This window comes from Myiozetetes cayanensis, unplaced genomic scaffold (genome assembly GCF_022539395.1).
Source record: "Myiozetetes cayanensis isolate MyiCay16 unplaced genomic scaffold, myiCay2020 scf67, whole genome shotgun sequence".
Classification (NCBI taxonomy): Eukaryota; Metazoa; Chordata; class Aves; order Passeriformes; family Tyrannidae; genus Myiozetetes; species Myiozetetes cayanensis.
In genome coordinates this window covers 119,097-132,311 of record NW_026087931.1, presented here as the reverse complement: position 1 = coordinate 132,311, position 13,215 = coordinate 119,097, and the positions used below count along the sequence as shown (strand labels likewise).

Here is a 13,215-nt window from a genome sequence, read left to right as displayed (position 1 = left end):
ATTTCCCCCTCCTCAGGGTGGATTTTGGATGCTGCTGCTTCTCCTCAAGGAAAAGGGAGCTGATTTATTCCTTTGGCTTGTTCCCCCTCTATGCTCCATCTGACTTATCATGGAATCCTGGAATGGGTTGGGTGGGAAGGGACCTTAAATCTCCTCCCATCCCACCCCATTCCAAGGGCAGGGACACCTTCCATGGATCAGGTGGCTCCAAGCTGCTCCCAGGCTGGGAATGAGCCGGGACCTGAGGTGGGCATAAAGGAATGAAATGGGTCTGGAAGAGGATGTGGAGCTGGAGGAAAACCACGCTGTGGTCACAGTGGCTTTCCGGGCACAGTCTGGAGCTCCTCACCCATTTCAGGTGCTTTGAACCTGCTTTATTGTGGTTTTTGGGGCAAAAGCTGAGGAAAAAGCTGGGGGAGAGGCTGGGATGGGGATGGAGGTTCCCATTGCTGGGAGGGGACAGGGATGGAGGGACATTGTCAGTGTGAGGGGATGGAGGGATGGAGGGACATTGTCACTGTGAGGGGACAGGGATGGAGGGACATTGTCACTGTGAGGGGATGGGGGACATTGTCAGTGTGAGGGGATGGAGGGACATTGTCACTGTGAGGGGATGGGGATGGAGGGACATTGTCACTGTGAGGGGATGGGGATGGAGGGACATTGTCACTGTGAGGGGATGGAGGGACATTGTCACTGTGACGGGATGGAGAACACCACTGCTGTGAGGGGCTGGGGGACATTGTCACTGAGGGGATGGGGACACCGTGGCTGTGACGGGCTGGGCTCACAGCCGGCCCTCAGGTCAGTTCTGTCCCGGTTGGGTCCCGGTTGGGTCCCGGTTGGGTCCCTGTTGTGGCCGCTCCCGCCCCAGCCCCGGGGTCTCCATGGCGGCCCCGCCTCCCCCTCAGCGCCGGCCCCGGGCGAGCCCCGCGGCGCCGCCCAATCAGCAGCGAGAACGGCTCTGATTGACAGGAGGGCGCGCCGGCGGCCCCTCCGGGAGGAAGCGCCTCCGCCAATGGCATCGGGGGAGGCCGCCGAGCCGGCCAATGGGAGCGGCGGCCGGGCCGCGCCTCTGGGCGAGCTCCACCAATGAGGAGCTTCGTGGGCGGGTTCTCGCCACCGAGGGGCCCAATGGGCGGCGAGCGCGGCGCGCGTGCGCGGTTGGCGCTCGGGCGGGCTGTGCGGCGGCGCCGGGCGGAGGCGGAGGCGGCGATGGAGCCGGGATACGGCGGTAGGTGCGGGGCGGCCCCGCGGCCACGCCGTGCCGTCGGGGCGGCGGCGGCTCCGTCCCTCCGGTGCCTCAGTGCTCGCTCCGTTACCGGCGGGAGAACCGGGCGGGGGGCGGAGGGGGGTCGCCCAGCCGCTGCGGGAAGCGCTGCGCCCGCCTCCCGTGAGGCGGCTGCGCCGGTGATTGGCTGAGCGCCCTGTCGCTCAGCGCTCGGGCGCCGCTGATTGGTTGGGCGGGCGCTGTGGGGGGCCGACGGGGGGGGGCTGTTCCCTGAGGGGAGCGCGGGGCGGGGGGGGCGGAAATGGCGCCGGTCCCATTTCTGAAGACGACACAAAATGGCGGTCGCGGCCCCGCCCCCGCCGCGTGCGCCTCAGTTTCCCCCTCGCCTTCCCTTCCCGGTGCCGCTGGATGCGAACCCCGAGGGTCCTGTGCCCTCCCTGGGGAAGTCACTTGTCCCTCTCAGGGGGTCCCGTTCCCTCCTTGAAGGGGTCTCTTGTCTCCTCCTCAGGGAGAGCCGTCCCGTTCTCAAAGAGCTCCGACTCCCCTCATGGGTCCCCCCAAGGATCCTCCCACTCGGATCCCGCTTGGATCTCCCCTCTCGGGTTCCCCCCAGGATCCACTTGGTTCCGTGTGGGATCTCCCACTTGGAGACCTCTCGGGTCTCCCCTTGGATTCCCCCCGAAATCCCCTGTGGATCTCTGGATTCTCCCCCCCGGCCTCAGATCCCTTCCCTGGATCCCCTCCAGAGGTGTCTTTGCCCCCCGAGGTGTTTGTTTCCTCATCCCTGGTGTAAGAGCATCCAGCAAGGAATTGTCAATGGAAGCACCAGGGGAGCCGTTGGGATCCCTCTGGAATCCCATCCGGGATCCGAGCGGCACCAAGAGGCTGTTGAGGCTCTTCAGCCTCGTTCCCTGGCCCGGGGAGGGGATTTTTGAGGGGAAAATCCCGTCCCCCTCCACCGAAAGGGCGTTGACTTCATTGGTGTCATCGGGATCTGCGGATTCCACTGGGATTTAACGTCCCTTTTAACCAAAATCGAGGATGGAGAGGTGAAAATCGGTGGAAAGTCACTGAAAACAAGGTTTAACAGCTGGATATCGGTGGTTTAAAGCCCCTGGATGGAGTTTATTTGGATGTCAGAGCGGGGCATCCCGGGTCTGATCCGGCAGCATCCCAGATCCTGGATGCTCTTCCCACCTGGATTCATCCCTCCCTTCGCCATATCCTCGTTCATGGACACAAAAGATCCCACACGGATGAGTTTTACTTCAAATCATTTACACAGAGATCCCACCAGGACGATTTTTCGCTCCCTGTTGGCAGCACTTCCCTGGTTTCCATCCCACGATGGGGATTGCAGCGGGATTTGTAACCAGTCCAGCAGTGATGCTGCTCCTGCCTGGCCTTCCCTGATCCTTTCCTGCAGGGATCCTTCAGAATTCATGGATACAACCTCTGGCTCCTCCAGGTTGGGAATCTCAGCTCCGGCATCTCCATCAAGTTTTTAAATCCTTTTCCAGCGTTTTCACTGTTTTTTTTTTTTTTGGGGAATAAAACTCGAGTGAGAAGCAGCACCAGGATTAAAATCACCTTAAATAAGAATTAAATCGTCCTGGTTTCTCTTTACCAAGAGCTGAGCAAGTCTGGATGAACAGCTTGGAAGAGTTCAGGCACCCTCAGAGCTATTCCTGAGAAAGATTACCTTGGATTCATGGACTTAATGAGCTGCTTAATGAGGGATCTTCCCTTTGCCTCCCAGGACTATGAATAGAGCAAAACCCCAGCGCAGCTTTGGAGGGGTTTTATTGTGGATTTTTCCTGTTTTGTGGTGTAAAAACGAAGGAATTCTTGGAGGTTTTGGTTATTTGGGGTTTTTAAAAATAGATGGAAGCAGGAAAACCGACCCATGTGTTTTTAATTCCCCTGTTACCCCCCAGCCTTGCACGTGATATATCCATTTAATTGAAATAATTCATCGTTCCCAGGAGGCAAACTCTTCTCCCTGGATAAGTCCCTGCCTGGAAATCAGGAATCATCACCCAGGGCACACTCAGCTCCATAAAATTCACCACTTGGTCCTTTCCACGTTGGGTTTTTTTTTCCTGCTTTGCTCTTAATTCCGTGGGTTTTTTCTCCCAAGGGACGGCGACGAGGATTTACTCCAAGAGTTTTCCCTCCTGGGGGAATGTTTATGGAATATTTAGTTCCAAAATTTATTCATTGGGCTGTTAATTACTGTGGTTGTTGTTATCCCAGATCTGTGTTCCTGGGAAGAGCAGGATAATGGCTCGGGAAACACCCCGGGACATAAAAACAAGGAGAATCCTGAGGGACAGAGAACCAGGACTCCTTTGGGCTGGATTTTGGGACAAAGCAACCTCTCTTTTCCCGGAGGTTCCGTGCCAGGGCCAGGCTGGTTTTGCCTCCTGGATCGACATTCCCGAGGATTTCTTGGAAACAGCTCAAAACCGGGAGTGAGGGGAGCTGGGATTGATCAGGAACGCGGAACTGCTTTTGGTGTCCCTGGGAAACTGGGGGACCTGCCTGGAAAAACCTTTCCCTGTGCTGGGATCGCTGCCCTTTCCCACTGCTGGGATGATCCCTGTGGCAGCCAGGCCTGGGAATCGCCGGATAGCAGGGATTTGAATCCAAGGAGGGGGGGTTGATGTGCAGGATGGAGCCGGAATTCCACACCTGATCCTCCCCAGGAACCCCCAGACCAGCTGGAAAAGCCCATCCTGGCCTCTGGAAAAGCTCATCCCGCTGGGAAGAGGAGCTGAACTGGGAACAACCCCCACGCTCCCACGGTGGGAAGGGGAATTATCCAGGAATGAGGCTCGGACTGTGCCGGAGTTTCCGGGCTCTGCTTCCTGTTTTGCTGCTCCTGTGGTTTTCTAGGAATCAAACTTCCCTCAGGGATTGTTTTCCCCGTGATTTCCATGAATTCTGGCTGCTTTAGGTGCTTCCCCATGGAAAAAATTCAGAGGGAAAGAGGTCCTGGAGGTGTTTGAGGGGTTTGTGCTGGGAGAAGAGTTCCTAAAATTGGGAATTGTCTTAAAAAGTAAAGGATTTGCAGCGTTGGGGGGTTGTCAAAAAACAAAACCAAAACAAAACAAAGCAGGAGTTTTAGGAAAATTGGGGTCTGCCTCTAAAAAGTCAAAGTTACGGAAAAATTGGGGGCTCCCTCCAGGAAATAGGGAAGATTATGTGGAATTGGGAGGTGATTCCAAGAATGGAAAAGCTTTGCAAAACTGAGGGGGGGGCATCTCCAGAAATGGAGAAGTTTGGCAAAACAGAGGGTTCCTCCAAAAAAAGAGAAAAGCTTTGCAAAACTGGGGGTTCTCTCCCAAAAAATGTCTTCCAGAAGCTTGGAAAAATCGGGATCACCTCTGGGAATATGAAAAGCTTTGGAAAATCGGGGCTGTCTCAAGAAAATGGGAAATTATGCAGAGCTGAGGAGGGGGCTCTGAAACCAGAGAAATTTGGCCAAAAATGGGCCAAAAATAAAGAAGTTCTGCCAAGTTGGGGGACCCCTCCAAAAACTGGATATTCCCAAGGGAAAAGGAGGCTTCTGCTGCTGTGTCCCAGTGGGAACATCCCTGCTCCGGTGCCTGGGAGGGTTTATCCCAGTGGAACTCGGTGCCCTCATTCCCTGGAGCTCCTGGAATTCTGCAGGACATCTCCTTGGGGCGTTTCCTGAGCGGTGGAACGTGGGATGGCAGCTGGAATTGGGGGCTCTGTTGGGATGGGGGTCAGGGAAGGGACAGGAAGAGCTCCCCCTGCTCACAGCTCTGCTCTTTCCCTGCAGGATACGGCACCTGGAACACCGGCACCACCAGCACGCAGGGTGAGCTGGGGGGAACCCCTTTCCTTCCCCCTTTCCTTCCCCCTTTCCTTCCCCCTTTCCTTCCCCCTTTCCTTCCCCCTTTCCTTCCCCCTTTCCTCCCCTATTTTCTTCCCCTCTTTTCCTCCCCTCTTTTCCTCCCCTCTTTTCCTCCCCCTTTTCCCTCCCCCTTTTCCTTCCCCCTCTTTTCCTCCCTCTTTTTCCTCCCCCCTTTCCTTCCCCCTTCCTTCCTCTTTTCCTTCCCTCTTTCCTTCCCCCTCTCTTCCTCCCCTCTTTTTCCTCCCTCTTTTTCCTCCCCCCTTTCCTTCCCCCTTTCCTTCCCCCTTTCCTTCCCCCTTTCCTTCCCCCTTTCCTTCCCCCTTTCCTTCCCTTCCTCTTTCCTCCCCCCTCTCTCTCCTTTTCCTCCTCCTTTCCTCCACCCTTTCTTCCTCTCTTCTCCATTTTTCCTCCTTCCTCCCTTCTTTCCTTCCCCATTTTTTCCTCTCCCTTTTTTCCTCCCCCCTTTTCTTCCCCCTTTTCTCCTCCACCTCTTTTCTTCCCCTCTTTTCCTTCCCCCTTTTTTCCTCTCTCCTTTTTCCTCTCCTCTTTTTCTTTTCCCCTTCTTTTCCTCCCCCTTTCCTTCCCCTCCTGTTTTTCCTCCCCTTTTCCTCCCCTTTTTCTTCCCCCTTTTCCTTCCCCTTTCCTCCCCTCTCTTTCCTCCCCCTTTTCCTTCCCCCTTTCCTCCACCCTTTTCCTCCCCTTTTTTCCTCTCTCCATTTTTTTCCTTCCTCCCTTCTCCTTCCCCATTTTTTTCCTCTCCCTTTTTTCCTCCCCCTTTCTTCCCCCTTTTTCTCCTCTTTTCCTTCCATCCCTTTTTCCTTCTCCCTTTTCCTCCCCTTTTTCCTTCCCCTTTTCTTCCCTCCTTTTCCTTCTCCTTTTTCCTCTCCTTTTTCCTTCCTTTTTTCCTTCTCCCTTTTCCTTCCTTTTTCCTCCTTTCCTTCCCTTTTTCCTCCTCCTTTTTCCTCCCTTTTTCTTCTCCTCCTTTTTTCCTCTCCTTTCTCCTTCCTCTTCCTCTCCTTTTCCCTCTTTTTCTCCTCCTCTCTTTTCCTTCTCCCTTTTCTTCTTCCTCCTTCCTTCCTTACTTCTTTTCCTCCCCTTTCCTTCTTTTTCTCCCTTTTTCCTTCCTCTTTTCCTCCTCCTTTTCCTTCTCCCCTTTTCCTCCTTCCTTTTTCCTCTTCTTTTTCCTTCTCCCTCTTTCCCTCTCCTCTTTTTCCCTCCTCTTTTTCCTTCCCCTTTTTCCTCTCCTCCTTTTCCTCTCCTCCTTTCCTTCCCCCTTTTCTTCCCTCCTTTCTTCCTCCCTTTTTCTTCCTTCCTCCTCTTTTCCTCCCCCTTTTCCTTCCCCCTTTCCTCCCCCTTTTCCTCCCCCTTTTTTCCCCTCTCCATTTTCCTCCTCTTTCTCCTTCCCCTTTTTTTCCTCTCCCTTTTTTCCCTCCCCCTTTTTCTCCCCCTTTTTCCTCCTTTTCTTCCCCCTTTTTCCTTCTCCCTTTCCTTCCTTTCCTTCCCCTTTTCCCTTCCCCCTTTTCCCTCTCCCTTTTCCCTCCCTCTTTTCCTTCCTCCTTTTCCTCCCCCTTTTCCCTCCTTCCTCTCCTTTCCTTCCTCCTTTTCCTCTCTCTTTTCCTCCCCTTTTTCTTCCCCCTTTCTTTCCTTCCCCCTTTTCCTCTCCCCTTTTCCTTCTCCCTTTTTCCTTCTCCTTTTTTTCCTCTCCTTTTCCTTCCCCTTTTCCTTCCCCCTTTTTCCCTTCCTCTTTTCCTCTCCCTCTTTTTCCTTCCCAATTTTTTCCTCCTTCCTTTTTCCTCCCCCCTTTTCCTTCCTCTTTTTCTTTCCCCTTTTTCCCTCCCCCTTTTTCCCTCCTGTTTTTCCTCCCCCCTTTCCTTCTTCCCCTTTCCCCTTTTCCTCCCCTTTTTTCTTCCCCCTTTTTTTCCTTCCCCTTTTTCCTCCCCCTTTTTCCTTCCCCTTTTTCCTCCTTCCTTTTTTGTCTCCTCTTTTCTTTCCCCTTTTTCCTCCCCTTTTTTCTTCCCCCTTTTTTTTCCTTCCCCCTTTTTCCTCCCCCCTTTTTCCTTCCCCCCTTTTCCTTCCCCATTTTTTCCTCTCCCTTTTTTCCTTCCCTTTTTCCTTTACCTTTTCCCTCCCCCTTTCCTTCTCCCCCTTTTTCCTCTTCCTTTTTCCTTCTCCCTCTTTCCTTCACCCTTTTCCCTCCTCACTTTTCCCTCCACTGTTTTTCCTTCACGCTTTTCCTCCCCCCTTTTTCCTTCCCCTCTTTTCCTTCCCCATTTTTTCCTCTCCCCTTTTCCTTCCCCCTTTTTCCTCCCCCTTTCCCTCCCCTTTCCCCCCAGCAGGAAAGCAGGAGATGCTCCTGAACCCTTTTTCCAGCACATCAATTTTTGCTGCTGTTTTCCTGCATCCCGAGGGGTTTTCTGGGCTCCTTGGAATTATTTCCCATCCCAAACACTCAAACCTGTGTCCAATCCCCCTAAAAAGCACCTTTATTTCCTTATCCCCCCTGGACCTCCCCCCTCCCTCCTCTCCCGTTCCCTGCCGAGGATCCAGCGCTTTTTCAGCAGATTTTGGACATTTTCTCCCGAGCTCTGCCTTTTTGGGGTGTTCTGGGAGCTGAAATGTCCCTTTGGGGTGATTTTTGGGATGATTTTGGAGCTGAAATGCCCTTTTGGGGTGATTTTGGAGCTGAAATGTCCTTTTGGGGGTTATTTTGGAGCTGAAATGTCCCTTTGGGATGATTTTGGAGCTGAAATGCCCCTTTGGGATGATTTTGGAGCTGAAATGTTCCTTGGGATGATTTTGGAGCTGAAATGCACCTTTGGGATGATTTTGGAGCTGAAATGCGACTTTTGGGTGATTTGGGGGTGATTTTGGAGCTGAAATGCCCCTTTTGGGGTGATTTGGAACTGAAATGCCCTTTTGGGGTGATTTTGGGGTGATTTTGGAGCTGAAATGTCCCTTTGGGGTGATTTTGGGGTGATTTTGGAGCTGAAATGCCCTTTAAGGTGTTTTTGGAGCTGAAATGTCCTTTTGGGGGTTATTTTGGAGCTGAAATGCCCTTCTGGGTGATTTTGGGGTGATTTTGGAGCTGAAATGCACCTTTGGGGTGATTTTGGAGCTGAAATGCCCTTCTGGGTGATTTTGGGATGATTTTGGAGATGAAATGCTCCTTTGGGGTGATTTTGGAGCTGAAATGCCCCTTTTGGGGTGATTTTGGGGTGATTTTGGAGCTGAAATGCCCCTTTTGGGGTGATTTTGGAGCTGAAATGCCCTTTTGGGGTGATTTTGGAGCTGAAATGTCCTTTTCTGTCTGTCCTGCCCAGGTTCCTACGCCACGAACGCCTCGAGCTGGCAAGGTGGGTGTGCAGAATCCCGGGATTTGGGAGCCCTTCCAGCTCTTCTCCCAAATACTCCCTCAATCTTTTTAATGTGAAAAAGTCTAATATTTTATTACCAAAGTATTTTATAAAATACTTTAGGCTTTATGGTAATGAAAAGGATGATATTTAAATATATTGTATGACGTAAAATAGAATTGTTCCCTTTATAGCAATGTCTATAATATTTTACTTTCAATATCTTTTATAATATAAGACATAATTTAGTAGTAAAAATTCTTTATAATATAAAAATCTTTGTGATATTTTATTATCAATGTGTAATATGGGATATCTTTTTAGTCTTTGTAATAAAAAAACCTACGATATTTTATCTTTTACAATAATATCTTTTTAGTCTTTATAATGGTAAAATATTAAAAAGTATTTCTAACACTTTAATTATAGTATGATATTAAATGGCCTTAGTCTTTATAATATTAAAAAGGGTTTATAACCCTTTATTATTAATATATTATGATGTCAAATATCTTTAGTCTTTATAATATTAAAAAGGGTTTATAACCCTTTATTATTAATATATTATGATGTCAAATATCTTTAGTCTTTATAATATTAAAAATATTTATAAGACTTTAATTATATCATGATATGAAATATCTTTAGTCTTTATAGTATTAAAAAGTATTTATAATCCTTTGTTATCAATATATTTTGATATCAAACACCTTTAGTCTTTATAATATTAAAAAGAGTTTATAACACTTTACTATCAATATATTATGATACCAAATACCTTTAGCCTTTATAATATTAAAAGGGTTTATAACCCTTTATTATCAATATATTATGATATCAAATACCTTTAGTCTTTACAACATTAAGAAGTATTTATAAGAATTTGATTATGATATGAAATATCTTTAGTCTTTATAATACTAAAGTATTAATAGCACTTTATTATCAATATATTATGCTATCAAATATCTGTAGTCTTTTTAATTGCAAAAATTGATTGTAACATTTTATTATCAATATATTCTGATCTCAAATATCTTTAGTCTTTGTAATAGTAAAAATTGATTATAACACTTTATTATCAATATATTATATCAAATATCTTTGGTCTTTATAGTATTAAGAAGTGTTGACAAGACTTTAATTATATTATGATATGAAATATCTTTAGCCTTTAAAACATTAAAAAGTATTTATAACACTTTATTATCAATATATCGAATACATTTATTTTTTACAATACTAAAAACTCTTTATAATATTTTTATACCGGGATGTTTTAGACTATAAACCACGTTTTTAATCGTTACAGTCAGAATATTTGGGAGCAGTTTGGGAGGATTTCAGTTGATTGAAGTGGATTTCAGTTACAATCCAAATATTTGGGAGCAGTTTGGGAGGATTTCAGTTGATTGAAGTGGATTTCAGTTACAATCACAATAATTGGGAGCAGTTTGAGAGGATTTCAGCTGATTGAAGTTGATTTCAGTTACAATCCCAGTATTTGGGAGCAGTTTGGGAGGATTTCATTAATTGAAGTTGATTTCAGTTACAATCCCAATATTTGGGAGCAGTTTGGAAGGATTTCAGTTGATTGAGATTGATTTCAGTTACAATAACTGGGAGCAGTTTGATTGAAGTGGATTTCAGTTACAATCCCAATAACTGGGAGCAGTTTGGGAGGATTTCAGCTGATTGAAGTGGATTTCAGTTACAATCCCAATAACTGGGAGCAGTTTGGGAGGATTTCCGCTGATTGAAGTTGATTTCAGTTACAATCCCAATAACTGGGAGCAATTTGGGAGGATTTCAGCTGATTTCAGTTGATTTCAGTTACAATCCCAATAACTGGGAGCAGTTTGGGAGGATTTCAGCTGATTGAAGTTGATTTTGGTTGATTGGAGTTGATCTGAGTTGCTTTCCCGCAGGCTATGAAGGCTACGATTACTACACCCCCCAGAGCTCGGCCGCGCCCTCGGCCGCCTCCTACGGCTACGGAGCCGCTTCCGGCGGCTGGGACGCCCCCAAGGCCTCGGAGCTGGGAATGGGCTCCGACGGAGCCGCCGCCGCCGCCTACGGAGCCGACGGAGCCGGCGCCGAGAACTCGGACTCCATCATCGCCAAGATCAACCAGCGCCTCGACATGCTGTCCAAGGAGGGCAGCGCCGGCACCGCCGACGGCACCGCCGACGAGCACCAGGGGTGAGGCGTTCCCGGGATACTGCTGGGATAGGGGAGGAGCACCAGGGGTGAGGCATTCCCGGGATACAGCCGGGATATAGGGAATGAGCACCAGGGGTGAGGCATTCCCGGGATAAGGGATGGGATATAGGGAATGAGCACCAGGGGTGAGGCATTCCCGGGATAGGGAATGAGCACCAGGGGTGAGGCATTCCCAGGATCGGGAATGGGGGAGGGAATGAGCACCAGGGGTGAGGCATTCCCGGGATCAGGGATGGGACAGGGAATGAGCACCAGGGGTGAGACGTTCCTGGGATCTGGGCTGGGATGAGCACCAGGGGTGAGGCATTCCCGGGATAAGGGCTGGGATAGGGAATGAGCACCAGGGGTGAGGCATTCCTGGGATACTGCTGGGATAGGGGAAGGAGCACCAGGGGTGAGGCATTCCCGGGATAAGGGATGGGATATAAGGAATGAGCACCAGGGGTGAGGCATTCCCAGGATACGGCCGGGATATGGGGAATGAGCACCAGGGGTGAGGCATTCCCGGGATACAGCTGGGATATGGGGAATGAGCACCAGGGATGAGGCATTCCTGGGATCAGGGCTGGGATAAGGGATGAGCACCAGGGGATGAGAAGGGCTGGGAAAGGATGGGAAGGGCTGGGAAAGGATGGGAGGGAATGGAAGGGGATGAGAAGGGCTGGGAAGGGCTGGGAAAGGATGGGAGGGAATGGAAGGGGATGAGAAGGGCTGGGAAAGGATGGGAGGGAATGGAAGGGGATGGGAAGGGCTGGGAAAGGATGGGAAGGGCTGGGAAAGGATGGGAGGAATGGAAGGGGATGAGAAGGGCTGGGAAAGGATGGGAAGGGCTGGGAAAGGATGGGAGGGAATGGAAGGGGATGAGAAGGGCTGGGAAAGGATGGGAAGGGCTGGGAAAGGATGGGAAGGGCTGGGAAAGGATGGGAGGGAAGGGAAGGGGATGAGAAGGGCTGGGAAAGGATGGGAGGGAATGGAAGGGGATGAGAAGGGCTGGGAAGGGCTGGGAAAGGATGGGAGGGAATGGAAGGGGATGAGAAGGGCTGGGAAAGGATGGGAGAAAGTGGAAGGGGATGAGAAGGGCTGGGAAGGGCTGGGAAAGGATGGGAGGGAATGGAAGGGGATGAGAAGGGCTGGGAAAGGATGGGAGGGAATGGAAGGGGATGAGAAGGGATGGGAAGGGCTGGGAAAGGATGGAAGGGGATGGGAAGGGCTGGGAGGTGCTGGGAAGGGAGCGAGGGAAGCGATTCCAGGTACCGAGCACGTCCCTCCCCCCAGCTCCTTCCGCTTCGAGTCGTTCGACTCGTACGAGTCCCGCTCTGCGCTGAGCGAGCGCGACCTGTACCGGCCCGGCTACGCCGACTACGGCGAGGCTGCGGCCGAGCGCGGCGACTCCTTCGGCGGCCACTTCGACTCTCGCCGGGACCAGCCCCGCAGCCGCGGCGGCAACAACGGCTTCGGGCTCCTGCGGGGCCGCGGCCAGAGCCGGGGCCAGCCCCGCGGCCGCCTCGGCGCCTTCGGCCGCCCCGAGCCCTTCCCGGGCTCGTCCAGCTCGGAGCGCCTGTCGGCGCGGTGGAACGAGCTCAACTACCTGGGGGCGCGCGGCATGGGCGCTGCCGGAGCCGCCGGAGCCGCAGCCGGAGCCGGAGCAGGAGCAGGCCGGCTGCCCTCCCTCTTCTCCCAAGCGCTGGTTCCCGACTACGGAGACTACGGCGACTACGGGGACTACGGAGATTACGGAGATTATGGAGACTACGGAGACTACGGAGACTACGGAGACTACGGGGATTACGGGGACTACGGAGACTACGACTACGGCATGATGGGCATGGGAATGGGAATGGGGCGCTACGGGAACGTCCCCTACGGGATGGGCCGGCAGCGCGGCAGGGACAGGATGGGCGCCGCGCCCTGGCACGGCGGAGCCCTCACGGTGAGCCCGCCCGGGATCCCTGCTGGGCTGGGAGGGGGGATTCCTTGGAGAAGGCACGAGGTGCTGGGGGGGGATCCCGCTGGGGAGTTGGTTCGGGGTCTGTGCTGGGCGGAGCGGGACGTCACGGAGTTGGTTTGGAGGCATTTGCGCGTGGAGCGGCCTCTTGAGGGCTCATCCCATCCCAAATTCCCAAATCTGCTCTCCACGGACATGAAACGGCCTGGGAGTGCTCACCCCATCCCAAATCTGCTCATTCCATCCCAAATCTGCTCATCCCATCCCAAATCTGCTCATCCCATTCCAAATCTGCTCACCCCATCCCAAATCCACTCTTCAGGAGCACAAAACAGCCTGGGAACGTTCATCCCATTCCAAATCTGTTCTCCAGGAACACATAGAACAACCTGGAAGTGTTCACCTCATCCCAAATGCTTTCCCCAGGGACATAAACCAGCCTGGGAGTGCTCCATCCCAAATTCCCAAATCCATTCACTCCATCCCAAATGTGCTCTCCAGGGACACAGAACAGCCTGGGAGTGCTCACTCCATCCCAAATGCCCAAATCCATTCACTCCATCCCAAATGTGCTCTCCAG

General features: G+C 51.5%; 1 protein-coding gene across 6 annotated transcripts in view; it reads left to right on the top strand.

Annotated features, from left to right (window-relative positions):
* The window catches only part of AKAP8 (A-kinase anchoring protein 8), a 33,214-nt gene that overhangs the window by 1,996 nt on the left and 18,003 nt on the right, over window positions 1–13,215 (top strand). For 5 of the 6 annotated variants that reach the window (XR_007631740.1, XR_007631739.1, XM_050337492.1 and 2 more), the window contains exons 2-5: window positions 5,040–5,078; window positions 8,435–8,467; window positions 10,396–10,669; window positions 11,966–12,620. Coding sequence is in view for 4 of the 6 variants with exons in the window: in XM_050337492.1 (XP_050193449.1) it covers window positions 5,040–5,078; window positions 8,435–8,467; window positions 10,396–10,669; window positions 11,966–12,620 (1,001 nt within the window). In the remaining 2 variants the exon portion in view is untranslated. Of the gene's footprint in view, window positions 1–1,174; window positions 1,235–5,039; window positions 5,079–8,434; window positions 8,468–10,395; window positions 10,670–11,965; window positions 12,621–13,215 lie in introns of those variants that run through there. The other variant, XM_050337493.1, reaches the window with a different exon arrangement.